Below are 21,865 nucleotides of genomic sequence, written 5' to 3'. Positions count from 1 at the left end.
GAGTACTGGAGCCCGAACGGAAAACGCTCTATAGCCCGCAGACTTTTTTTGGGCTTTGGGAATCACTAATAAGCTGGAGTCCTTTGAACGCAGATTTCTTGCCGGGACATATGGTACAATATAATCGGCAAGATAGGATGGAGCTAGACCGTGTAGTATTTTATACGTAAGTAGTAAAACCTTAAAGTCACATCTTAAGTGCACAGGAAGCCAGTGCAGGTGAGCCAGTACAGGTATATATGTATGTATATATGTATATAAAGGTATATACAGTACAGGTGTAATGTGATCAAACTTTCTTGTTCTTGTCAAAAGTCTAGCAGCCGCATTTTGTACCAACTGTAATCTTTTAATGCTAGACATGGGGAGACCCGAAAATAATACGTTACAGTAGTCGAGGCGAGACGTAACAAACGCATGGATAATGATCTCAGCGTCTTTAGTGGACAGAATGGAGCGAATTTTAGCGATGTTACGGAGATGAAAGAAGGCCGTTTTAGTAACGCTTTTAATGTGTGACTCAAAGGAGAGAGTTGGGTCGAAGATAATACCCAGATTCTTTACCGTGTCGCCTTGTTTGGTTGTCAAATGTTAGAGTTGTATTATTAAATATGTACATCTAAGTACTTGAAGCTGTCGAAAGTAATGGAGAAAATAGTTTATGAACAGGTTGATAGATACCTTGCTACTAATAAACTAATGTACAAATTCCATTCCGGCTTCAGAACTAAGCACTCCACTGACACATGTCTTCTTTATCTGACCGACCACATCAAACATGAGGTGGACGCGGGCAAATACTGCGGCATGGTCATGCTGGACATTCAGAAGGCCTTTGACACCGTTAACCATGCTATACTGTTGGATAAGCTCCGAGCAATCGGATTCGACGAAACCTCATCAAGCTGGATGCAATCTTACTTGGAGGGGAGGAAACAGGTGGTAGAGGTGCCCCTCCCCTCTCAGTAAGCTGTGGAGTCCCTCAGGGGAGTATACTAGGACCTTTACTGTTCCTAATATACGTGAATGACATGTCATCAGCATGCCACTGTGAATTGTTCCTGTTTGCGGATGACTCGGCCCTGCTGGTATCCGGCAAGGACAAGTCACAGGTGGAACAAATCCTCAGTGCTGAACTCCTCAATATTTGCACCTGGCTCGCTGACAACAAGCTATCCATACTCTTAGGTAAAACGGAATCCATCCTATTTGGGTCCCATATCAAACTTAAGAAGGTCAGTGACTTCACTATAAAAGTGGGTGACATTGTTATCACCAGGAAGGATGAGATCACCTACCTAGGTTCCATTCTAGAGGCTAATCTTTCCTAACCAAGGTGATCGAAAAGGTCAACCAAAGAACGAGATTCCTCTACAGAATCTCCTCTCTGGTCAACAAAAGCACCTTGAGGATTCTAGCGGGAACTCTCATTCAACCCTTCTTCGATGACGCTTGCACCTCCTGGTACCCCAGCACCTCCAAAACCCTCAAATCTGGACTCCAAACATCCCAGAATAAGCTAGTCCGGTTACTTTTAGACCTCCACCCCAGATCACACCTCAATCCAACCCACTTCTCCAAAGTGGGCTGGCTCAGGGTGGAGGACAGAGTAAAACAACTTGCACTGAGCCTGGTCTATAAAATCCGCTACACCTCCTTGATACCGAAGTACATGTCAAACTACTTCCTTAACGTAAATGAGCGCCATAACCACAACACCAGGGGGAGCTCCACAAACCACGTTAAACCCAGATTCCGATCTAACAAAGGTCTTAACTCGTTCTCTTTCTATGCCACATCAATGTGGAATGCACTCCCAACAGGTATTAAAGTAAGTGCATCTCTATATTCCTTCAAAACTTCTCTAAAACAACACCTCCAGGCAACTTCAATACTTTACTAATACCCTCCTCCATTCACATCCCATCTCCCCGGATTATAAACAACTCAAATGTACTTCTAATGTATATACTTGTTCTTATGCTATGTGAACTCACTATGTTCTCTGCTGGCTGTACATATCCTACTAAATAAGACCTACACTGTTTCAATGTCCACATTTCTCTGTTGATGCAATTGTTGATGACTGAAGTTCTGATATCAACCAAAGCTCCTCATCCCACCCCCCGGATTGTAAATAATGTAAATAATTCAATGTATATACTATGATGATTAACTTGTGTGATGACTGTATTATGTTGATAGTATATATTTGTACCATGAATTGATTAACGTGGACCCCGACTTAAACAAGTTGAAAAACTTATTGGGGTGTTACCATTTAGTGGTCAATTGTACGGAATATGTACTGTACTGTGCAATCTACTAATAAAAGTATCAATCAATCAATCAATCTGTTCCTGGACATCCTGAATGGGAAATATCCATCAGGCATCTCAAGGGCCAAATTATTCACAGGGAAGCATTCACTCTTAGCGAAATTCAATTTATAGCCAGAGAATGATCCAAAATTGTTAAGCAATTCAATAATATTTGGAATGGTAGAGATTGGATCAGATATAAACAAAAGTAAATCATCTGCGTATAGAGAATGTGTGAGTTCTAGACCGCATCTATGGATTCCTTTACTGATACCAGCCGATTTAAGAGCAATGGACAAGGGTTCGATTGCAGTGACGAATAATAATGGGCTTAGAGGGCACCCCTGGCGTGTGCCTCTGCCAAGTGTGAAAAATTGGGATAACATCCCATTTGTGCTTACGGCAGCCCTAGGAGAAGAGTATAGAAGTGCTATCAATCATCATCAATCAGTGTTTACTTATATAGCCCTAAATCACTAGTGTCTCAAAGGGCTGCACAAACCACTACCACATCCTCGGTAGGCCCACATAAGGGCAAGGAAAACTCACACCCAGTGGGACGTCGGTGACAATGATGACTATGAGAACCTTGGAGAGGAGGAAAGCAATGGATGTCGAGCGGGTCTAACATGATACTGTGAAAGTTCAATCCATAATGGATCCAACACAGTCGCGAGAGTCCAGTCCAAAGCGGATCCAACACAGCAGCGAGAGTCCCGTTCACAGCGGAGCCAGCAGGAAACCATCCCAAGCGGAGGCGGATCAGCAGCGCAGAGATGTCCCCAGCCGATACACAGGCAAGCAGTACATGGCCACCGGATCGGACCGGACCCCTCCACAAGGGAGAGTGGGATATAGAAGAAAAAGAAAAGAAACGGCAGATCAACTGGTCTAAAAAGGGAGTCTATTTAAAGGCTAGAGTATACAAATGAGTTTTAAGGTGAGACTTAAATGCTTCTACTGAGGTGGCATCGCAAACTGTTACCGGGAGGGTATTCCAGAGTACTGGAGCCCGAACGGAAAACGCTCTATAGCCCGCAGACTTTTTTTGGGCTTTGGGAATCACTAATAAGCCGGAGTCCTTTGAAGGCAGATTTCTTGCCGGGACATATGGTACAATACAATCGGCAAGATAGGATGGAGCTAGACCGTGTAGTATTTTATACGTAAGTAGTAAAACCTTAAAGTCACATCTTAAGTGCACAGGAAGCCAGTGCAGGTGAGCCAGTATAGGTATATATGTATGTATATATGTATATAAAGGTATATACAGTATAGGTATATATGTATGTATATATGTATATAAAGGTATATACAGTATATATGTATGTATATATGTATATAAAGGTATATACAGTACAGGTATATATGTATGTATATATGTATATAAAGGTATATACAGTATATATGTATGTATATATGTATATAAAGGTATATACAGTACAGGCGTAATGTGATCAAACTTTCTTGTTCTTGTCAAAAGTCTAGCAGCCGCATTTTGTACCAACTGTAATCTTTTAATGCTAGAAATGGGGAGACCCGAAAATAATACGTTACAGTAGTCGAGGCGAGACGTAACAAACGCATGGATAATGATCTCGGCGTCGTTAGTGGACAAAATGGAGCGAATTTTAGCGATGTTACGGAGATGAAAGAAGGCCGTTTTAGTAACGCTTTTAATGTGTGACTCAAAGGAGAGAGTTGGGTCGAAGATAACACCCAGATTCTTTACCGTGTCGCCTTGTTTAATTGTTTGGTTGTCAAATGTTAGAGTTGTATTATTAAATAGAGTTCGGTGTCTAGCAGGACCGATAATCCAAGATATATATTTGGACCCAATGTTAAACCTCTTTAAGACCTCTAATAAATATCCCCATTCCACCCTGTCGAAAGCTTTCTCCGCATCCAAAGAGACCACCACTTCTGGCGTCTCCTCGGATGCTGGAGAGAAAATAATGTTAAGAAGGCAACGAATGTTGGAAAAAGAGTGCCGGTTTTTCATAAACCCAGTTTGGTCAGGTGATATGATGTTTGGTAAAATTGATTCAAGGCGAAGGGCCAGTGCTTTAGCTAAAATCTTATAATCAGCGTTTAAGAGCGAGATGGGACGGTAAGAACTACAATCGGAGTCTATTTAAGTCTCATCTGTATACTCTAGCCTTTAAATAGACCTCCTTTTTAGACCAGTTGATCTGCCGCTTCTTTTCTTTCTCCTATGTCCCCCCCTCCCTTGTGGAGGGGGTCCGGTCCGATGACCATGGATGAAGTACTGACTGTCCAGAGTCGAGACCCAGGATGGACCGCTCGTCGGGACCCAGGATGGACCGCTCGCCTGTATCGGTTGGGGACATCTCTACGCTGCTGATCCGCTTGAGATGGTTACCTGTGGACGGGACTCTCACTGCTGTCTTGGAGCCACTATGGATTGAACTTTCACAGTATCATGTTAGACCCGCTCGACATCCATTGCTTTCGGTCCCCTAGAGGGGGGGGGGGGGGGGGGTTGCCCACATCTGAGGTCCTCTCCAAGGTTTCTCATAGTCATCATTGTCACTGGCGTCCCACTGGATGTGAATTCTCCCTGCCCACTGGGTGTGAGTTTTCCTTGCCCTTTTGTGGGTTCTTCCGAGGATGTTGTAGTCGTAATGATTTGTGCAGTCCTTTGAGACATTTGTGATTTGGGGCTATATAAATAAACATTGATTGATTGATTTTACCCGGTTTTAATAATAAAGTTATTGACGCTTCGGTGAGAGTTCGAGGCAAGGTACCCCGATCCAGAGAGTCATTGTACATATTTAAAAGGAGAGGAGTCAGTTTATCTGAGAATTTTTTATAGAACTCTGTAGGATACTGGCAGACTTTTATTTTGAAGGCCTGACTTAACCGGGTTAGAGGACAGGAAAATATTAAAAGTGAAATAAGGGAAAAGCAGGAGTGTTGACAAAAACATACTTTTATAACAGTTAGGAGCTTAAAACAAATAATAATAGTAATGGATGAGATTTTATATCGCGCTTTTCTAACACAAGATACTCAAAGCACTCACAGAGAAGCGGGAACCCGTCGTTGATTCACAGGAGGTGGTGGTAAGCTACATTTGTAGCCACAGCTGCCCTGGAGTAGACTGGCAAAAATAGGGAAAATAAGTGCAATCAGTGTTGTTTTTATTCATAAACTCTTATTCTACTTCTTTGTTTACAAAAACTATTAGTGATTCCCAAAGCCCAAAAAAAGTCTGCGGGCTATAGAGCATTTTCCGTTCGGGCTCCAGTACTCTGGAATGCCCTCCCGGTAACAGTTCGAGATGCTACCTCAGTAGAAGCATTTAAGTCTCACCTTAAAACTCATTTGTATACTCTAGCCTTTAAATAGACTCCCTTTTTAGACCAGTTGATCTGCCGTTTCTTTTCTTTTTCTTCTATGTCCCACTCTCCCGTGTGGAGGGGGTCCGGTCCGATCCGGTGGCCATGTACTGCTCGCCTGTGTATCGGCTGGGGACATCTTTGCGCTGCTGATCCGCCTCCGCTTGGGATGGTTTCCTGCTGGCTCCGCTGTGAACGGGACTCTCGCTGCTGTGTTGGATCCGCTTTGGACTGGACTCTCGCGACTGTGTTGGATCCATTATGGATTGAACTTTCACAGTATCATGTTAGACCCGCTCGACATCCATTGCTTTCCTCCTCTCCAAGGTTCTCATAGTCATCATTGTCACCGACGTCCCACTGGGTGTGAGTTTTCCTTGCCCTTATGTGGGCCTACCGAGGATGTGGTAGTGGTTTGTGCAGCCCTTTGAGACACTAGTGATTTAGGGCTATATAAGTAAACATTGATTGATTGATTGATTGAAAAACAGCGGTGCAAAATAGCATAAACAACGTGAATAGAACAACCAGATGTAACTTTTTTGTTTATACATTTTTTTAAGGAATTCCGTACGAATCAAGACTTGCTTGTTACAAATGATCACCGGATCAGTTTGAATATAAAAAAACACTTTTGAGGGACAACAATCAACACTGCACAGGAAGTGGGGTAAGAATGTGCGCTGCATTTTTACTACTGACTGGGCAAAAAAAAAACAATTATGATATTTGTGTTCATAATTAGAATGTTTTAAGGGAAAAATATTTTTTCTCGGTCATAATGAGCATATGGTATAACAACAACGAGAGCTCCAACAATTAATAATGGAAATATTTAATTTGTGTTCTTTGTTATGATGTCTTTTTTATTTATATTTTTTGAATAATTATTTATTTACCACAAATTATTGGCTTAATTATCGCCATCATTAGCACATTTACTTACAAGAGTACTATTAGAAAGTTGATTTATGTAGTATTTTCAGTACTATTATTGTAAATAATTTATTTACAACAATGTGAGCATTATTTGTAATATTTATTTACTCAGTGCTTTTTACATACATATACACACATATATATATATATACACATTGACATATTATTTTTATTATCATTTAGCATATTTAGTAGGGAAAGTATAAACCTGTGATGTATTAATATTTGTAACTAAGCATGCGTAAAATAATCCAACAAACTATTGGTTTAAAAAAAAAAAATCAAATTATTACATTTTTTGTTTTATTTTGCATTATTGGCGCAACTAGAATGCTTTTAATGGTTTGGAGGGAAAGTATAAACCTCTGATGTATTATTATTTGTAACTAAGCATGCTTAAAATAATCCAACAAACTACTGGATTAAAAAAAAAAATCCAATTATGACATTTTTGGTTTTATTTTGCATTATTGGCCGCAACTAGAATGCTTTTAATGGTTTGTAGAGAAAGTATAAACCTGTGATGTATTATTATTTGTAACTAAACATGCTTAAAATAATCCAACAAACTATTGGATTAAAAAAAAAAAAATTGACATTTTTTGTTTTATTTTTCATTATTTGGCCACAACTAGAATGCTTTTAATGGTTTTTAGGAAAGTATAAACCTGGGATGTATTATTATTTGTAACTAAGCATGCTTAAAATAATCCAACAAACTACTGGATTAAAAAAAAAAATCCAATTATGACATTTTTTGTTTTATTTTGCCTTATTAGCCGCAACTAGAATGCTTTTAATGGTTTGTAGGGAAAGTATAAACCTCTGATGTATTAACATTTGTAACTAAGCATGCGTAAAATAATCCAACAAACTATTGGATTAAAAAAAAAAAAATTATGACATTTTTTGTTTTATTTTTCATTATTTGGCCACAACTAGAATGCTTTTAATGGTTTTTAGGAAAGTATAAACCTGGGATGTATTATTATTTGTAACTAAGCATGCTTAAAATAATCCAACAAACTATTGGATTAAAAAAAAAATCCAATGATGACATTTTTTGTTTTACTTTGCGTTATTGGCCGCAACTAGAATGCTTTTAATGGTTTGTAGGGAAAGTATAAACCTCTGATGTATTATTATTTGTAACTAAGCATGCTTAAAATAATCCAACAAACTACTGGATTTAAAAAAAAAATCCAATGACATTTTTTGTTTTATTTTGCCTTATTAGCCGCAACTAGAATGCTTTTAATGGTTTGTAGGGAAAGTATAAACCTCTGATGTATTAACATTTGTAACTAAGCATGCGTAAAATAATCCAAGAAACTATTGGATTAAAAAATAAAAAATCCAAATATTACATTTTTTGTTTTATTTTGCATTATTGGCTGCAACTAGACTGATTTTAATGGTTTGTAGGGAAAGTATAAACCTGTGATGTATTATTATTTGTTACTAAGCATGCTTAAAATAATCCAACAAACTATTGGTTTAAAAAAAAATCCAATTATTAATTTTTTTTGTTTTAATTTGCATTATTGGCCGCAACTAGAATGCTTTTAATGGTTTGTAGAGAAAGTATAAGCCTGTGATCTATTATTATTTGTAACTAAGCATGCTTAAAATAATCCAAGAAACTATTGGTTTAAAAAAAAAAATCCAATGACGACATTTTTTTTTTTGCATCATTGGCCACAACTAGAATTCTTTTAATGGTTTGTAGGGAAAGTATAGACTTCTGATGTATTATCATTTGTAACTAAGCATGCTTAAAATAGTCCAACAAACTATTGGATTAAAAAAAAAATCCAATTATGACATTTTTTGTTTTATTTTGCATTATTAGCTGCAACTAGAATGCTTTTAATGGTTTGTAGGGAAAGTATAAACCTCTGATGTATTATTATTTGTAACTAAGCATGCTTAAAATAATCCAACAAACTACTGGATAAAAAAAAAAAATCCAATTATGACATTTTTTGTTTTATTTTGCATTATTAGCCGCAACAAGAATGCTTTTAATGGTTTGTAGAGAAAGTATACGCCTGTGATGTATTATTATTTGTAACTAAGCATACTTAAAAATAATCCAACAAGCTATTGGTTGAAAAAAAAAATCCAATTATTACATTTTTTGTTTTATTTTGCATTATTAGCTGCAACTAGAATGCTTTTAATGGTTTGTAGGGAAAGTATAAACCTCTGAAGTATTATTATTTGTAACTAAGCATGCTTAAAATAATCAAACAAACTATTGGATTAAAAAAAAATCCAATTATGACATTTTTTGTTTTATTTTTCATTATTGGCCGCAACTAGAATGCTTTTAATGGTTTGTAGGGAAAGTATAAACCTGTGATGTATTATTATATGTAACTAAGCATGCTTAACATAATCCAACAAACTATTGGATTAAAAAAAAAATCCAATTATGACATTTTTTGTTTTATTTTTCATTATTGGCCACAACTAGAATGCTTTTAATGGTTTGTAGGGAAAGTATAAACCTCTGATGTATTATTAGATGTAACTAAGCATGCTTAAAATAATCCAAGAAACTATTGGTTTGAAAAAAAAATCCAATGACGACATTTTTTTTTTTGCATCATTGGCCACAACTAGAATTCTTTTAATGGTTTGTAGGGAAAGTATAAACCTCTGATGTATTAATATTTGTAACTAAGCATGCTTAAAATAATCCAACAAACTATTGGATTAAAAAAAAATCCAATTATTACATTTTTTGTTTTTTTTGCATTATTGGCGCAACTAGAATGCTTTTAATGGTTTGTAGGGAAAGTATAAACCTCTGAAGTATTATTATTTGTAACTAAGCATGCTTAAAATAATCCAACAAACTATTAGTTTAAAAAAAAAAATCAAATTATTACATATTTTTTGTTTTATTTTGCATTATTGGCCGCAACTAGAATGCTTTTAATGGTTTGTAGGGAAAGTATAAACCTGTGATGTATTATTATTTGTAACTAAGCATGCTTAAAATAGTCCAACAAACTATTGGATTAAAAAAAAAATCCAATTATGACATTTTTTTTTTTTTTTTGCATCATTGGCCACAACTAGAATTCTTTTAATGGTTTGTAGGGAAAGTATAAACCTCTGAAGAATTAATATTTGTAACTAAGCATGCTTAAAATAATCCAACAGACTGTTTGCCTGGCTGCTGCTTCCCGCACCTTTCTTCCCTTTAGCTCTGGCAGGTTTCCTGGCCGCCGGGACCTTCAGAAGCGGCTTCTCCCGCTTCCATTCAGTCATCAGCTCGGCCTGAAGGTCAGCTGGCAGCTGGGAGAAGACGTGAGGGTCCACATTTAGTGGCAGCTGGCAGTCAGATGACAGTCTCTTTGCTTCCGAGGTGGTTTCTCCTGGAAGCGCGCTCTTGCCCGCAGGCTGTGGATGATGCGGCGTGGCACCTCCCTCCGACGGATCCAAGTCACAGACAACCCCCTGCTCTGTATTGTTTCTATTCCGGGAGGTTTGGGGTGAAGTCAGGGGAGGGTTGGAAGGAAGGGGACACGGCTGAGAGGTGCGCTCCATTAAAAGCTCCTTCTGGATCTCCACAGGGAGGACGTGGAACACCTCTGCGTCGACGTCTGGGGGTAATCCATGTGTCACGGTGACAGCGGCATCACCCTGGCGCCGACATGTGGGGCTGCCGGGTGACGTCACGTCCGCCGGGACAGAAGCCCTCTGTTCCATTTCAACCCCGGGTGTTGCTGCGTCACAGCTCGGCGGGCTTTTTGTGGTCTTCTCTGGAGTCGTCACGCTGGATGTGATGAAGCCATTTTCTGCACCGCACGGGGAGGACTTGTCCTTTAGGGGAACGAGAGGTACGGCCTTTTTAAAAAAACAGAAAATATGTCATCAAAAAAAGACAATCTTGGCTGCGTGGTGAATATTTGTCAATAAAAAAAACATAGGGGTGTCCTGATTAGGGTTGTCTTGATACCAATATTTTGGTACCGGTACCAAAATGTATTTCGATACTTTTCTAAATAAAGGGGAACACAAAAAAATGGCACTATTGGCTTTATTTTAACAAAATATCTTACGGTACATTAAACACTGATGACATCTCTTAAACGAGACAAGAAGCAAGGAATTTAACAGAGACAGAATTCATCCATCCATCCATTTCCTACCGCTTATTCCCTTTTGGGATCGCGGGGGGTGCTGGCGCCTATCTCAGCTACAATCGGGCGGAAGGCGGGGTACACCCTGGACAAGTCGCCACCTCATCGCAGGGCCAACACAGATAGACGGACAACATTCACACACTAGGGCCAATTTAGTGTTGCCAATCAACCTATCCCCAGGTGCATGTCTTTGGAGGTGGGAGGAAGCCGGAGTACCCGCAGGGAACCCACGCATTCACGGGGAGAACATGCAAACTCCACACAGAAAGATCCCGAGCCTGGATTTGAACCCAGGACTGCAGGACCTTCGTATTGTGAGGCAGACGCACTAACCCCTCTGCCACCGTGAAGCCCCGAGACAGAATTCGATTTGGCTCAATTTTACAGTGTCTCAACACGCTGTGGCGAAAGATTGTGTGCCCCCTCTTTCATTCGGACTTTCCCTGATTACACGGCAACAGCTGTTTCTAAGGCACGGGGGTCATAAACAGCCATCGCCTTTGGTTACAGAAGAGTTCAAAGAAAAGGTTGTAAAGGAGTTCAAAGAAGAGGTCGCCTTGAGGGGAGTCAGGCCCTGCTTCCTTTCCGCTTTGGGGGCGGTATAGCTCGGTTGGAAGAGTGGCCGTGCCAGCAAATAGAGGGTTGCAGGTTCAATTCCCGCTTAAGCCATCCTAGTCACTGCCGTTGTGTCCTTGGGCAAGACACTTTACCCACCTGCTCCCAGTGCCACCCACACTGGTTTAAATGTAACTTAGATATTGGGTTTCACTAATTTGATTTTTTTTTTTAATCCAATAGGAGTGGGACCTAATAAGTTTACTTCTTCCCACTCCCTTTTGGGCCAATCTTGACATCTACAAAAGATTAGTCACATGTAATGTTTTCAATATAGGTGTAAAAATAATGTATCTATATATTTATTTTGTATTTTATGTCATTCTTTTGTTTTGTTTGCATGGCTCAAAATAAACCATGTAAAGCGCTTTGAGTCACTAGAGAAAAAGCGCTATATAAATATAATTCACTTCACTTTGTACCGCTTGGGTATTGTTCCGATACCAAATAGTTATAGAGCAGTTCCAAGAAAAGTTCGTAAAACAGTTTACAGAAAAGGTCGTAAAAGAGTTCAAAGAAGAGGTCGCCTTGAGGGGAGTCAGGCCCTGCTTCCTCTCCGCTTTGTAGTTCTTGGGTCAAAACAATATCTTTCTGTTGATTACAGTACATGAAAGAAACAGAACACCTTCATGTCGCTTCCCATCCTATACAGCAGTTTTTTTCATGCTTTCTTCTTTGTCGAACAAAGGCAGCTTTTGTCTTCTCGCCGGGAACTCATTGAAACACAAAGTTTTGTGATAACTTAGATACAATTATTCTGACAATATGTTTGTTATTGCGATCGAAGAACAATTTTGTCCTTAAATAAAATAGTGAACATGCTAGACAACTTGTCTTTTAGTAGTAAGTAAGCAAATAAAGGCTCCTAATGAGTCTGCTGACATATTTAGTAAGATATTGTGTATTTTCTCTTTCTGTTATTTTGTCAAAATTATAAATGACAAGTTGTAAAGATTGATTATTAATCTACTTGTTCATTCTTCTTATTTTCCATTTCAACATGTTCTATCTACACTTCTGTTAACATTTAATAAATCACTTTTTCTTCTGTTGTTTGGATGCTTTACATTATTTTTGGATGATACCACATCCATCCATCCATTTTTCACCGCTTGGGTATTGATCAGATACCAAATACTTATAGAACAGTTTACAGAAAAGGTCGTAAAAGAGTTCAAAGAAGAGGTCGCCTTGAGGGGAGTCGGGCCCTGCTTCCTCTCTGCTTTGTAGTTCTTGGGTCAAAACAATATATTTCTGTTGATTACAGTACATGAAAGAAACAGAACACCTTCATGTCGCTTCCCATCCACCACAGCAGAGTTTTTTTTCAAGCCTTCTTCTTGGTAGATCAAAGGCAGCCTTTGTCTTCTCGCCGGGAACTCATTGAAACACAAAGTTTTGTGATAACTTAGATACAATTATTCTGACAATATGCGATCGAAGAACAATTTTGACCTTAAATAAAATAGTGAACATGCTAGACAACTTTTCTTTTAGTAGTAAGTAAGCAAATAAAGGCTCCTAATTAGTCTGCTGACATATGCAGTAACATATTGTGTGTTTTATCATTCTATTATATTGTCAAAATTATAAAGGACAAGCTGTGAAAATTGATTATTAATCTACTTGTTCATTTACTGTTAATATCTGCTTATTTTCCATTCCAACATGTTCTATCTACACTTCTGTTAACATTTAATAATCACTTTTTCTTCTGTTGTTTGGATGCTTTACATTAGTTTTTGATGATACCACATCCATCCATCCATTTTTCACCGCTTGGGTATCGTCCCGATACCAAATAGTTATAGAACAGTTCCAAGAAAAGTTCATAAAACAGTTTACAGAAAAGGTCGTAAAAGAGTTCATAGAAGAGGTCGCCCTGAGGGGAGTCAGGCCCTGCTTCCTCTCCGCTTTGTGGTTCTTGGGTCAAAACAATATCTTTCTGTTGATTACAGTACATGAAAGAAACAGAACACCTTCATGTCGCTTCCCATCCTACACAGTGGAGTTTTACAAGCCTTCTTCTTGGTAAATCAAAAGCAGCTTTTGTCTTCTTGCCGGGAACTCATTGAAACACAAAGTTTTGTGATAACCTAGATACAATTATTCTGACAATATGCGATCGAAATAACAATTTTGTCCTTAAATAAAATAGTGAACATACTATTAGTAAGTAAGCAAATAAATAAATATATATAGACATCATGCCAGGGTCACACAGAGACACTTACCTGTCTTTGAGGAGACGAGAAGGATGTTTTAGGTGAGGAGCCGTGCGCGAAGAAGGATTTGATGGAGCTCCGCCCGCCGGCAGAAGGCCCTTTGGCCTGCAGGTTGCTGAAGCACACGTTGATGAGGGTCAGGTGGAAGGCCGAGTTGATGTCCAACATTTTGGAGAAGAGCTTCATGGCCAGGGAGACCAGATGTAACACGGCGTCATCACTGCCGGCTGACAGACATTTCAGAGAGTGAATCGCTAAGGCAAACATCCGAATGTTTCACAGAGATAAGCGGAACATTGCACTCAAACAATTTTTCTTCTGGTGAGTGAAAGCTATACTGAAAAGCTGAAGGGAAAATAACTTGATCATAAGCTTTAGACCACAGGTGTCTAACTCGTTTTCATTGAGGGCCACATCGCAGTTATGGTTGCCCTCAAAGGGCCTCTTTTAACAGTGAATAATATATAGTATGAATATAAATGTGTATATATAAAACATGTGTATAATGGTCTGTCTTTTTTTACCTACGCTGTACAAAACCACATTTTTTTAAATTTTTTTTTTAATTGTACTGTATAAAACTGCCAGCTCAGTCGCCACAATTTTGTTTTCCAGCATATAAAATATGCGGTATAGCTCGGTTGGTAGAGTGGCCGTGCCAGCAACTTGAGGGTTGCAGGTTCGATTCCCGCTTCCGCCATCCTAGTCACTGCCGTTGTGTCCTTGGGCAAGACACTTTACCCACCTGCTCCCAGTGCCACCCACACTGGTTTAAATGTAACTTAGATATTGGGTTTCACTATGTAAAGCGCTTTGAGTCACTAGAGAAAAGCGCTATATAAATATAATTCACATTCACAAATACATACTTGGTCAACAGCCATACAGGTCACACTGAGGGTGGCCGTATAAACAACTTTAACAATGTTACAAATATGCGCCACACTGTGAACCCACACCAAACAAGAATGCCAAATTTCGGCAGAACATCCGCACCGTAACACAACAGAACAAATACCCAGAACCCCTTGCAGCACCAACTCTTCCGGGACGCTACAATATACACTCCCCGCTACCCATACCCCCCCCCACCTCAACCGGGGAGCATGTCCCAAATTCCAAGCTACTGTTTTGAGGCATGTTAAAAAAAAATGCACTTTGTGATTTCAATAATAAATATGGCATGTGTATATATATATATAACTTGAGTTGATTTATTTTGGAAAATCTTGTTACATTGTTTAAAGAATCCAGCGGGGCATCACAACAAAATTAGGCATAAATTGTGTTGATTCCACAACTTTATACATCGGTATCAGTAATTAAGAGTTGGACAATAACCAAATATCGGATATCGGCAAAAAAGCCATTATCGGACATCTCTAGCCACAACAGACCGTAACAGGTCTTTATGCAACATTTACATCTTGAGGTCTTCTTACCTGAGGTGATCGTGCGGCCAACGTGGTGGGGGATGGGACACTGGCGGCTCTCCCGGCTGTGCCACTTGTTGGTCGCCGAGTATTTACGGAGGGTGAGCCGGAGGGTTTGAGGCCGCCTGCCGTCTTTACGCATCCTGGATCGCAAACCGAAGTCTGGCACTGAGAAAGATTACGCGGATTAAGAGTTAAAAGGCCTCTGACCTCTCCACCAGGCTGCTCAGGAGCTGCTCCATCTTCTCCATCACTTCTTTGGCGGTTGACATTTTCTTGAAGGAGTCTTCGTCGCTGAGGGACTAGAACCAGTCGTACGTTAGTACGGACAGCGCCTTGATAATCATACGCTGTTGGACTGCACCTGAGGGGCTCCAGATGGAGTGACCGGAGAACTGTCCACGCCGAGCGATAGATTCTTCAGACGTGTCGCGCTCGGAGCTCCGAATTCTCTCACCAGGTCAGTCAGAGGGAAGAGCTGCAGGTCTCTGACGCTGACCAATCCCAGGGCATGAAGCTTCTTGGCGGTTTGGTGACCGACCCCTGAAGACGTAGCATCGTGCTGAACACGGCGATACAGTTACGAGGGGGTTGCATGATAATGTGCTGATCGTTTCCCAAGATGCAGACTTAACTCCGGAAGCTCCGTCTTCCTTCAAAACCTGACAGGTATTCAGTATCTCTGATTATTTTAATGAGTGGTTAACATGATGGAAAATGAAAAACAGTAAATCAAGGCTATTGAGTGCTGCTCAGTTTGTTTACAACTGGGGTGTCCAAACCCGTCACCTTTTTTCAAACATTATCTCCTCTGAGCGCGTTTGTTGTGTCGGCTTCAACCTCGCACAGGAAAGAGATTGAACCATTCTGATTAAAAGTTGTGCAAAGAGTTTTTCTAACTGCTCCGGTTTTGATTTTACGAGCCTTCCAAGAATTTCTGCGATAATGCCGCTTCCGTCTCAAGATAGCCGCTTAAAATCAGGAAGCACCAGCGTGACCACACAATGCAGAGAAGGTAGGTAATGTGCAGGTAAAGATATGTTGACTGGGTGAAAGAAGGAGGCACCAGTTTGACTCCATGATACAGAGAAGGTAGGTAATGTGCAGGTAAAGATATGTTGTCTGGGTGATGGCAGGAAGCACCAGCATGTATGGGTGACAGAAAGAAGCACCAGTGTGACCCCATGATGCAGGGAAGTTAGGTAATGACACAGCCATCGTCGGGTGCATCAGGGACGGCAGAGAGAAGGAGTTTCAGAATCTGGTGAGGGACTTTGTTGTCTGGTGCCACACGAACCTCTTGCAGCTCAATCCGTCAAAGACCAAGGAGCTGGTCGTTGACTTTGGAAGGTCGGGTCCACGGTCACAACCTATTGTGATCGAGGGAGTTGAGGTACAGACCGTGGACTCATTCAAGTACCTTGGGGTTTGGGTAGACAATAAGCTGGACTGGACTGTTAACACGGACCACCAGTACAAGAAAGGCTGTACTTCCTCAGGAGACTGCACTCCTTCAACATTTGTAGAAAACTCCTGTTGATGTACTACCAGTCTGTGGTTGCCAGTGTTCTGTTCTACATGGTAGTGTGCTGGGGGGGCAGTACATCTAAGGACAACTCCAGACTTGAGAAACTGATCAGGCGGGCCGGTTCTACAATGGGAATGAAACTGGACTCACTGGTGACGGTGGCAGAGAAGAGGACTGTGGACAAACTAGTGAGCATCCTGGATGATGCCAGTCACCCTCTGCATAGTGTTATCAGTAGCCAGAGGAGCCTGTTCAGTTCTAGACTGCTTCATCCCAAGTGCAGGACTAATAGACTCAAAAACTCCTTTGTCCTACACGCCATTAGACTGTACAACTCCTCTCTGGGGCGGGGGGTACTACGTTTTCATAACATGGTCACTACTGCCTACTTTGTCTTGTTATATTCTTATTTCACTGTTATAATTTTATTCTCATTGTTGCTTTTTATTTTTTATTCTTATTGTAATATTTCTCTATTTTTTTTTCCATTTAAACCCCCATTATTTACTTTTTACTTTTTGTTAAATTGATCTCAACTCTGTACACTGCTGCTAGAATTTTAATTTTCCTGAAGGAACCCTCCTGAAGGAATCAATAAAGTACTATCTATCAATCTAGGTAAAGATATGTGGAATGGGTAAATGCAGAAAACACCATTGCTGCTTGCAGCTTTAATATTATTTGATATTTTACGGCAATGTGTTAACAATTTCACACATAAGTCGCTCCTGAGTATAAGTCGCGCTCCTGGCCAAACTATGAAAAAAAACTGCGACTTATAGTCTGGAAAATACGGTAGTTGTGATTTCCCTCTCTGCATGACAGTTTAAAAGTAGCATATATTAATGCAGTATGAAGAAGAATGTTTGAATGTAGACACATAGAATCATCATACTGCTGTGATTATATGCGTCGAGTGTTCATTCAAAGCTAAGGCAAAATATCAAGATATATATTGTGTATCGCGATACAGCCTAAAAATATCGAGATGTTCAAAAAAAGGCCATATCACCCAGCCCTACAATGACTGTTAACTTGATGGCATTGTTGAAATGTTACGTTATAGATATCTCTTAGTCAAATAAGGGGTTATGATGGCGACAGTTTGACCCGTGGAACAGAGGATTCGCTATGGCAGGGGTGTCAAACTCAAATACAGAGTGGGCCAAAATTTAAAACTGAACAAAGTCGCGGGCTGAGGTTGAACAAATGAACCTTTTAATAGGGACCCAAACAAGTTTTGCATTGGATATTGAACAATCAAGGCTTATATAACTTTAAAGTGACATGCAAAATCGAGTTTCCAATAATAATAATAAAAAAATATCAATGGCATATCAAATAAAATTGAAATAAAAATTCAATGCCTCTGTTGTATTTGCAGCTTTCTGAGGTAATTATCAAAATCAACTTTTTCAACAGGCTAATAATACATTTGGAAATAAAAGAATAAGGAATGAATCAAAAATTCAAGCCTTGAAGTGGCAAGAGAAAGTAGGTGGGCGGGGTTGGGGGTTGGGGGGGTGTATATTGTTGCGTCCCGGAAGAGTTAGTGCTGCAAGGGGTTATGGTTTTTTGTTCTGTTGTGTTTATCTTGTGTTTCGGATGTTCTCCTGAAATGTGTTTGTCATTCTTGTTTGGTGTGGGTTCACAGTGTGGCGCATATTTGTCACAGTGTTGAAGTTGTTTACACGCCCACCCTTAGTGTGACCTGTATGGCTGTTGACCAAGTATGCATTGCATTCACTTGTGTGTGTAAAAAGCCGTAGATATGTGATTGGGCAGGTACGCAAAGGCAGTGACTTTAGGATTTATTGGCGCTCTGTACTTCTCCCTCCCTTTGTTCTGTTGTGTTTATCTTGTGTTTCGGATGTTCTCCTGAAATGTGTTTGTCATTCTTGTTCGGTGTGGGTTCACAGTGTGGTGCATATTTGTAACAGTGTTAAAGTTGATTATACGGCCACCCCTGGCTGTTGACCAAGTATGCCTTGCATTTACTTGTGTCTGTGTGTAAAAGCCGCATATATTTTGCGACACAAGTAAATGCAAGGTATACTTGGTCAACAGCCAAGGATGGCCGTATAAACAACTTTAACACTGTTACAAATATGCACCACACGGTGAACCCACACCAAACAAGAATGACAAGCACATTTCAGGAGAACATCCGAAACACAGTATAAACACAACAGAACAAATAACCATAACCCCTTGCAGCACTAACTCTTCCGGGACGCAACAATATACACCCCCCCCCACACACACACACACACTGTTTGTATGGAGGAAAAGTGGACGTGGACGACAGGTTGTGGAGGACGCTAAAGGCAGTGCCTTTAAGGTTCGCCCCCAATATTGTTGTCCGCGTGGAAATCGGGAGAAATCGGGGAAAATGGACGGCTCGGGAGATTTTCAGGAGGGGCACTGAACTTCGGGAGTCTCCCGGGAAAATGGGGAGGGTTGGCAAGTATGAGAATTTGCGGTGTTACAGCAGAAATATCAATGGCATATCAAACAAAATTTAAATAAAAATGGAATGCCTCTTTTCGGCGGCGGGTTTGAGGTGGACGGAGTTTGGTGATAGCGGGGGGGGTGTATATTGTATATTGAAGCGTCCCGGAAGAGTTAGTGCTGCAAGGGTTTGTGGGTATTTGTTCTGTTGTGTTTATGTTGTGTTACAGTGCGGGTGTTCTCCCAAAATGTCTCATTCTTGTTTGGTGTGGGTTCACAGTGTGGCGCATATTTGTAACAGTGTTCAAGTTGTTTATACGGCCACCCTCAGTGTGACCTGTATGGCTGTTGACCAAATATGCCTTGCATTCACTTGTGTGTGTGTATAAGCCGCATATATTATGTGACTGGGCTGGCACGCTGTTTGTATGGAAGAAAAGCGAACGTGGCGACAGGTTGTAGAGAACGCCATAGGTAGTGCCTTTAAGGCCCACCCCCAATATTGTTGCCCGGGATGAAATTCGGGAGAGACACTGAACTTCGGGAGTCTCCTGGGAAAATCGGGCGGGTTGGCAAGTAAGAGTATTAGCGGTGAATGCGGTGTTACAGCAGCTCTAATGTTAAATTGATATTGCATCAAGGGCCAAATGAAATTATACGGCGGGCCAGAGTTCGACACCCATGCCCTATGGGAAAACTGTTGTGATGCTTCATACCTGGTATTGCACGGAGGCCGCTGAGAGCGCCCATGATGTCACCAACGTTCTCCGGCAACAAGGTGGTTTGCTGGTTGGGTTTGAAGGCGCCCGACACCAGTTTGGCCAGCAGCTTGTTGGCGGCGATGCCGGCGCAGCCAGTTAGGCCCAGTCGGCTGCGGACGGCTTCTCTCAGCTCGGCGGCGATGTGCGACCCCAAAGCCAGCTCTGGATGTATGCTGGCTTTAGCATCTGCAGCGTCACCTGTGCGGGAATGACATTGTGGGTTTATTAACTGATCTGTTTGGAGAGAGTCACAAATTCGAGGGCTGCACGTGTCTTACCTGCGACGTTGTACACGTGGCCTTGGAATGAAAAGCTGGACTGTGGCGTGTCTGCCAGCCTTTTCTCAATCATCTCTGTGATGTCCACGTAGTTCTCGTCGAAGCCAAGCCTCTCCACCGACGGACAGAAGGACAGCAGCAGGTCTAGTTGGAAGACAAAAAGGCAAAAACAAAAATGTGTTTTTTACATGCATAACATCTTTTCGTCTTCTTAAAGGGGAACATTATCAGCAGACCTATGTAAGCGTCAATATATACCTTGATGGTGCAGAAAAAAGACCATATATTTTTTTAACCGATTTCCGAACTCTAAATGGGTGAATTTTGGCGAATTAAACGCCTTTCTGTTTATCGCGGTGGAGACGATGACGTCAGAATGTGACGTCGCCGAGGTAACACACCCACCATTTTCATTTTCAACACATTACAAACACCGGGTCTCAGCTCTGTTATTTTCCGTTTTTTTGACTATTTTTTTGGAACCTTGGAGACATCATGCCTCGACGGTGTGTTGTCGGAGGGAGTAACAACACTAACAGGGAGGGATTCAAGTTGCACCACTGGCCCGAAGATGCCAAAGTGTCTGCCGCCAGACCCCCATTGAGTGTACCAGAGTGTCTCCACATTTGACCGGCGATGCTAAGGCAGACATGGCACAGAGATGTATGGATAACCTGCAGATGCATTTGCAACGATAGTCAACGAAATCACAAAGCTGAGTTTTGTTGATGTTGCCTGCCAGCTAATCGATGCTAACATGCTACGCTAATCGATGCTAACATGCTATTTACTGGCGATGCTAAAGCAGACATGGCACAGAGATGTATGGATAACCTGCAGATGCATTTGCAACGATAGTTAACGAAATCACAAGGGTGAGTTTTGTTGATGTTGACTGCCAGCTAATCGATGCTAACATGCTACGCTAATCAATGCTAACATGCTATTTACCGGCGGTGCTAAAGCAGACATGGAACAAAGATGTATGGATAACCTGTAGATGCATTTGCAACTATATTACGTTTCCTTCCACCCACATTTAATGCGAAACAAACACTTACCAATCGAAGGATTTAAGTTGCTCCAGTGTCAAAAGATGCGAAAGTCCTGATCGTTTGGTCCGCACATTTTACCGGCGATGCTAACGCAGCTATTCGGCCATGCTATGGCTATGAATAGCGTCAATTCGCTCAACAGCTTCAGTTTCTTCTTCAATATTTTCATACTCCAACCATCTGTTTAAATACATGCGTAATCTGTTGAATCGCTTAAGTCGCTGAAATCCGAGTTTGAATCCGAGCTAATGTCGCTATATCTTGCTGTGGTATTCCCATTGTTTGTTTACATTGGCAGCACTGTGTGACGTCACAGGGAAATGGCCAGTGTCTTCGCAGAGAGCCGAAAATAAGGCACTTTAAAGCTTTATTTAGGGATATTCCGAGACCAATAAAATTTTGAAAAAAATTTCAAAAAATACAACAAGCCACTGGGAACTGATTTTTATTGTTTTTAACCCTTTTGAAATTGTGATAATGTTCCCCTTTAAGCGAACCATTTACTGAAAAGTGTCTTCTAAAGCCACGTTCCATTGAAGCTTCGCTTCTTGGGTTTGTTGCTCGTCATGCAGAAAACAACAACACGCGGGGGTCCTAATACCAGAAATGCAGTATTTGTGATCGATAAAACTTTTGGCGAATCAAAATTCAAGAAATTGTACCGGAAAGTGCATTACTTTGAAGTTGACCAATAATTAATAATAATGAATAATAATTTGACCCGGCAAATATAA

General features: G+C 40.7%; 2 protein-coding genes across 6 annotated transcripts in view; one reads left to right on the top strand and one right to left on the bottom strand.

Annotated features, from left to right (window-relative positions):
* Positions 1-21,865, top strand: part of zgc:152968 (uncharacterized protein LOC564848 homolog) — a 115,789-nt gene that overhangs the window by 10,788 nt on the left and 83,136 nt on the right. The window lies entirely within an intron of this gene.
* Positions 1-21,865, bottom strand: part of poli (polymerase (DNA directed) iota) — a 76,990-nt gene that overhangs the window by 40,421 nt on the left and 14,704 nt on the right. For 3 of the 5 annotated variants that reach the window (XM_061895410.1, XM_061895418.1, XM_061895377.1), the window contains 7 exons: positions 20,077-20,220; positions 19,754-19,996; positions 15,423-15,601; positions 15,269-15,360; positions 15,068-15,201; positions 13,635-13,852; positions 6,219-10,486 (listed from right to left, as the gene is read on the bottom strand). In XM_061895410.1, coding sequence (XP_061751394.1) covers positions 9,773-10,486; positions 13,635-13,852; positions 15,068-15,201; positions 15,269-15,360; positions 15,423-15,601; positions 19,754-19,996; positions 20,077-20,220 — 1,724 coding nt within the window. In that variant the 3' untranslated portion in view covers positions 6,219-9,772. Of the gene's footprint in view, positions 10,487-13,634; positions 13,853-15,067; positions 15,202-15,268; positions 15,361-15,422; positions 15,602-19,753; positions 19,997-20,076; positions 20,221-21,865 lie in introns of those variants that run through there. The other 2 variants (XM_061895396.1, XM_061895432.1) reach the window with 2 other exon arrangements.

This window comes from Nerophis ophidion, linkage group LG01 (assembly GCF_033978795.1).
Source record: "Nerophis ophidion isolate RoL-2023_Sa linkage group LG01, RoL_Noph_v1.0, whole genome shotgun sequence".
NCBI lineage: Eukaryota > Metazoa > Chordata > Actinopteri > Syngnathiformes > Syngnathidae > Nerophis > Nerophis ophidion.
This window is presented reverse-complemented; position numbering and strand designations above follow the sequence as displayed.